Here is a 5,891-nt window from a genome sequence, read left to right on the forward strand (position 1 = left end):
AAAAACAACAGTATCCAAATTCAAAATTTATATGTGAAAAAAAAAATCTGTGACTCATTTCGTAATAGCTGAGAATTAGAATGATCATATTGATGTCATTTGATCTGCATCATTATCATGAATTTATTTTAACTTTTGATTATTTATTTTGTGCTGAATATATGAGGTGTTGATATTAGAATTGTATTGATCATATGACTCACAAATTAAGTGAAATACCGAATGAGCTAATTAGAAAAATTTATAAGTATTGACACCCACTTTTACTAGAGTATCAACAATCATTGACTTTCAGAAATTTACTCTCTGAATTACGTTCGAGAAAATAATTTTATGATTGAAATATTACTCCGTGATCATAGCAATTAGCAGATGAGTAATTCATTGCAATATGAAGAATTAACAACTAATAAATTGGAACATATCATTTTCATCATTCGCATTGCTTTTTGCAACGCGAACGATTACGAACAAGACATTAAATTTCTTTGGCATGAAATTAATGTTCAGTGAAATTCCGGAAGCGGAAAAATTCATAAAAATTCAGGAAAAAATACTATTACAATGATCATCAATTTTTCACTTCGAGAGTGAAAAAATAGAAGCTATTAAATTGTTTACATAAAAAATAACCATGGTCGTAGTCTACTTCGGTAAGTTGACTTTCTATTTTCCACTTTCAAGATTTTTTAAATGTTCTCTAAAAGTTATGGGTAAATAGCAATTAAACTGTTGAAAAAAAATAAATAAAATTTCATGCTCAGTTTAGTAGCAATTTTTAGAGGAAAACCATTGATTTCAGTTTGAGAGGGAAAAGTTATGACATTTCAAATTTCACTGAAAATTCAATAAAAATCAACACTTTTTAATAGCATGAAGATAAAAACTCTCAAGTTACATGAATTTTCAACCGCACAATATTTGCATTAAAAAGTTGTATTAAGAATAAAAGGCTGTAACTTAACATTCCATGACAGCAAAGAACAAGAATTAGAATGTTTATGTAATGATTTATATGAATTTTCAATTCACAAAAAATCAAGGAGCAGAAGTCAAATTGTAATTTTAAGTTCGAATTTTGAATTTGAAAAATATTTTAAGAAATTCCAAGTACGGAATGATGATATGAACAACTGATTAATTGAATTGCCGAACGAACGGATTAAAAAATTTCATAGCAACGTTGGGGTGCGCTTTAACCAAAGTTTCACCAAACATTGACTTCAAGCAATTTACTCTCTGAATTATGTTTGAGAGAAAGTTGAGAAATGAGTCACAATGAGAAAAAAAATTAATTGCTAATAAGTTGGGATATATTATTTTCTTTAGTAGTATTGCTTTTTGCAATGAGAATGTTTATGAACAATGAACATCATTGCCGCAATTGCGTGATGAAAATGAAGACAACCTTTCAGTTTGCCTGAGGTAATAATGCAAAGTCTAAATTATTGAAGCTAGAAATATGAAAATTTTAGGGCAGGTTCTATTCCTGATGTGAGGATTGATTGAGAGAATATTTTAAAAAATGAAGGGATGTGTTTCTTCATGAAATCCAGTTCTAGGAACTTCAAGAAAGTTTGCAGATTCCTTACAAAATCAGAGAACCGTCGGTCTTTTCCGAACATAAAATACTTTAGGAGTTTTTCAAAGAATTAAAAATATAAGGATTTCTGAAGAAACTTCAGGAAATCCAGAGGTTTTTCGGAAAGTAGAGAAGATTTTAGGTATTTCTCAAATATTTGTGAATTTAAAAAAAAAAACAATGGGAGAACAATCTATAAAAAAACGCCGAAATTTTCCTAATAAAATTGATGAGAAGGAGGAACGTGACCCCGAACACTGCACTTTGATTGAAATGAAAAAGCAAGAAATTACTTGAGAAATAGCTTGGATTTTTTCAAAGATTTCAGCAAAAATTTTCAAGATTCTTAAAAAAAAATCACAAAAATTTTGAGATGTTAGGAAAAATTTTGAAAAAAAAACAGTGAAAAAGGTGACAAAATGAGTGATAAAGTAAAAATTGTGAAAAGGATCATGAAATGAGGCCAAGATAATCCAAATTAATGAATACCCAGATAGCCAAAATCCGAACTTTTGCCGCGCCTCTGTCGACAGGGATTGATAGACCTTCTGCCCTGCTCCTGTCGACAGCAAGAGCATGGCTCGGTCAGATGAACATCGACAGACTAACAGGATTAATTCAGAGGGTCGAAGGTTTATGGGGTTGCAGTAAATTCCTATAACGAGTTTTGGTTTAACGGCTTAGGGGGGTGGAGTAAACCATATTTTTCAAAGTCTATGAGAGATGGCTCTACGGTCTAGTTCGTCTCTACGGTGAATTTCGGTGATTCTTGAGTAAACCAGTAGATGGCAATGGAATTCTTTCGATTGCCTCAATCCGTAATGAACTTGAAGGAACGATTGCATCAAAGGAACGATGCAACGTTGACTTAATAAAACTCCCGTTACGTATGTCGTAACAGTTTCGTTAGAAAATTCTGTGTTCTATAAATTTGTAACTTTCTTCTATAATCGCCAGTATTTGCAAAATTGTTTCTAGTGAGATTCCATTCGGGTCTTTCCATGTTTATGATTTTTGTCCAATCATTAATGAGCTAGCATACTGCAAACATGTAGACTAACTGATACTGATGTCTCCTATTGATTCAAATGATTTTTATTCTATTATTAATCTCCAGCCTATGAATACATGTTAGTATTCATCATTATGAGTATTATTATAGACAACTGAGCGAGAACGCAATGAACGAGAAAATTATTCTTATTGCTTAATAATTTTTGCGGTGAATAAGACTTTTGCTCTTCCCACGAATTTATTTGATTAACTAACGATTGACTTCTGGGAATCAATGAATCGCTTAATTTCCGTGCAGCCGAAATAGGTGAAAATAGGGTACCAAAAAATTTATGTAATTTCATGGTGGATGAAATAGTTTTTTCTTCCAGTCTCAACGATTTACAGTTTTCGAGATATTAGCATTTATCTATCGGCGCGCGACGTCGCACGCATAACCCGGGGTGTCTCTGTCTTGCGCAGGGATTCGCCTAGTGTCGTCTCTGTTGCTCCTGTTGCAAGAGCATTTAACACTCTGTTGGTCGCGCTATGAGCACCGTGCCGCACTTTTTCCAATTTTTTAAATAACACTGCAGTAAAGCCTGAGAAAAATTTGAAAAAATTTGACATCTCATTTTGAAGTGTCTAAAAGTCCAATCAATGAAAATTTCCATCAAAAATATCATGGGTAGTAAGATTTTGAAATTTTTATCCCGGAATATATAATTTGAATATATAATTTAGGGTAACACTGAGGATGAAAAATCCCATGGGACTCCCTCAAGTATAGGATCTGGATCACTGTTGATTTTTTTCAGATTTTTCATAGATCTTTCAAATTTACCATTATGTCGATTATTGCTGTGCAGCGCGGTGCTAAGGGCGCGACCAACGACGTTCGTAAGTCCAGCGCGACCAATGGAGTGTTGACTTAATTTAGGGGCGTATTAATAAACCACGATGAAAAAATCGATTATTCAAAATATTTTTAATATATTTTTAGATACAATACAATAGAGAAGTTTCATGAATTTGCATGGAGATCATTTTTAAGAGTGTTTAAAAAAAGTTATTGGAGACTGGTAGACAGCATTTGATCCCCCATTGTACTCATACCACCTCTATAGACGTCGAAGGGTTCACCGAGCGAATTCTAGAGAATATTCCTGTAATACAAATAAATTTGACTATTTTTCCCAGTGTCTTCCCCGACTAAGTTGTTTGTTTTTCTATTGTTGGGATATCTACTTGAAATTTTCTTAATTCAAAATTAGAGATCGAAAAATGAACCAAAAAAATTCAATCTCTTGTTTAGAAAATTCAATACGTTGGGTATGAAAGAGCCAAAATACATTTTGTATGATAAAATTTCCGTTTTTCCCTCAATTACTCATTTTACTCACCTATTTGATGTCCATGCTTCATTGTTGTCGTTCATTGTGTCCAATAAACCCCTTTATTGTTTATTACTGCTACAACATTACTGTTACAATAAATATTCCAGGTGATGGCTTGTCAGGTGGTAGATTATTCGGTTCAGGAAGCGGCCATTACGGTGTCCGATAACACTTGGCAACTATTTCACTCAAATCAACATAATGTAATGTCGGTTCCAGCTTAGAACATTTAAAACTTCCTACTTCCGTTGAATCGAGTCCAGTAGGGAACCAAGACTCCATGTTCCGGAATTTTTGGACAGCCAACTGGTATCCCTTGGTAGCTGCCGCAAAAATGTTGAGAATAAGGCAAACACTGGAATCATTCAAAATGCAGCAGTTGTCGCGCTGATTAGTGCCGAGCGTGAAATCATCGGTTTTTATCAGATTGTATTGCACATATTCTTCGCTACATACGTCCATATCATCGGGCCTTCGTGGGCCATTAGAATGAGGTTGTGACGACTTCACAGTGAGTGTATGATGATGCCTCGTTTCTCCTTTGCTATTGGATTTCTCTCTAATTCTCCGCGCGATTTGTTGCAATGGGTGTGCTGGTTTCCTCAACATTCTTCTCAAATATTGCGTAAGATTCTCATATGGAAAGGCAGAGAATGAATCCAAATACCCGAACCTCCTCACATCTTCTACCATGTGGAGGTGACCATGAGCATTATACGTCACGAATTTTTCTCCGTATAATTTGCTGCATCCCTTTACCCACTGATTCATCAGTGTACCTGCCAAGGTCACATGGTGTGGCGAGCTATGGGGAGATGCGAAATATCGCAGCGCAACGTGGTATAACAAATAATGATAGTAAATATTGCTTTTATATACTCCATGATTGATGACTGGTCCAGTATATAAAATTAGCTGACGTAATTCTGTTGCTTTCATCTTGTGATATTGCCTAATGTCAGTCGGCCGTCTCGAAAATTCACGTGGTGTATATTCAGCGATTATGCGCATTCGGCTATTGATTATATCAATCTGTGTATCATCAAGTCTAACGTAACTGTGGAATCGTCGGTTGTAAGTTACCGCTGCTCTTATTTGTCGTTTTGTGGTTCCCAACAGAGATAAATGCATCCACTCAAAAGCCACTTGAGACACCATGCCGATTCCTAAATCTGCCAGAAAACTTGGACCGTGATGATGACTTTCATCTGTCATAGCCGCATAATCTACATCCGTGCGGGGAGTTTCATCCATGGTACATTTCGAACAGTTATTGTAGCCACGGTGTCCTACGTGGCAGAGAAGAAAAGCTCGAGCTGGTGCATCAGCAATTACACATCGAATACACAGCTTTATCGTTCTGTCTTCAATTGTAATTCCTCCATCCTCTTGAATGTTTTTCCATTCGGAAATGAAATCAGAGAAGAAATCTCTGGAACACGCCGGTTTTGTCAATCCACGAAAGATTCCAACGATAATTGGAGTGGATTTTTCAATATTCACAACCCTCATTTGGATGGGCCACATATTTATCTTACTTTTATTATCCATATTCGCACCATCCGTGCTAATATCAACAATCAGATGATCAGGTAAAGGGAGAGGAATGCGGGCCTTCTCAGAATTAGGGCATATTCGAATAGATGACTCAAATATCCATCATCTATTATGGCCACTGACACCATTCCTTCGAACGGAAGTTGTTACAAATAAATAAAATTTGTCAATTTACGATAGTGTATTTGAAGAGGACGCATAACAGACAACAGAAAATCGTCCCGAAAACCCCCCGCGGTCAGACATTTATTTTTTTCACCGAACCGTCGGGACCCTTTTCTTGGGCATTACATTGCACTCAACACTTGAGACCCGGCAACAGTGTTACGATGTTTGAAAGACAAGGCTCATTCGCTGCAGCA

At 35.5% G+C, this 5,891-nt stretch overlaps 1 protein-coding gene across 1 annotated transcript; it reads right to left on the minus strand.

Moving 5' to 3' along the window:
• Window positions 1-3,625: 3,625 nt before the first annotated feature.
• LOC107046364 lies at window positions 3,626-5,653 on the minus strand. The gene is made up of 2 exons (XM_015268964.1): window positions 3,979-5,653; window positions 3,626-3,741 (listed from the first exon to the last, which is right to left on the minus strand). Exon 1 carries the CDS (start codon window positions 5,521-5,523, stop codon window positions 4,126-4,128), a length of 1,398 nt encoding a protein of 465 aa, XP_015124450.1. The 5' UTR covers window positions 5,524-5,653; the 3' UTR covers window positions 3,626-3,741; window positions 3,979-4,125.
• Window positions 5,654-5,891: the final 238 nt, after the last annotated feature.

The sequence above is a fragment of the Diachasma alloeum genome, unplaced genomic scaffold (genome assembly GCF_001412515.2).
Source record: "Diachasma alloeum isolate Michigan unplaced genomic scaffold, Dall2.0 Dall_scaffold_01335, whole genome shotgun sequence".
Taxonomy (NCBI): domain Eukaryota; kingdom Metazoa; phylum Arthropoda; class Insecta; order Hymenoptera; family Braconidae; genus Diachasma; species Diachasma alloeum.

Bases quoted from the DNA above. Each gene is read 5' to 3' on its own strand.
- LOC107046364 (XM_015268964.1), bottom strand. From the start codon at position 5,523: ATGGATAATAAAAGTAAGATAAATATGTGGCCCATCCAAATGAGGGTT.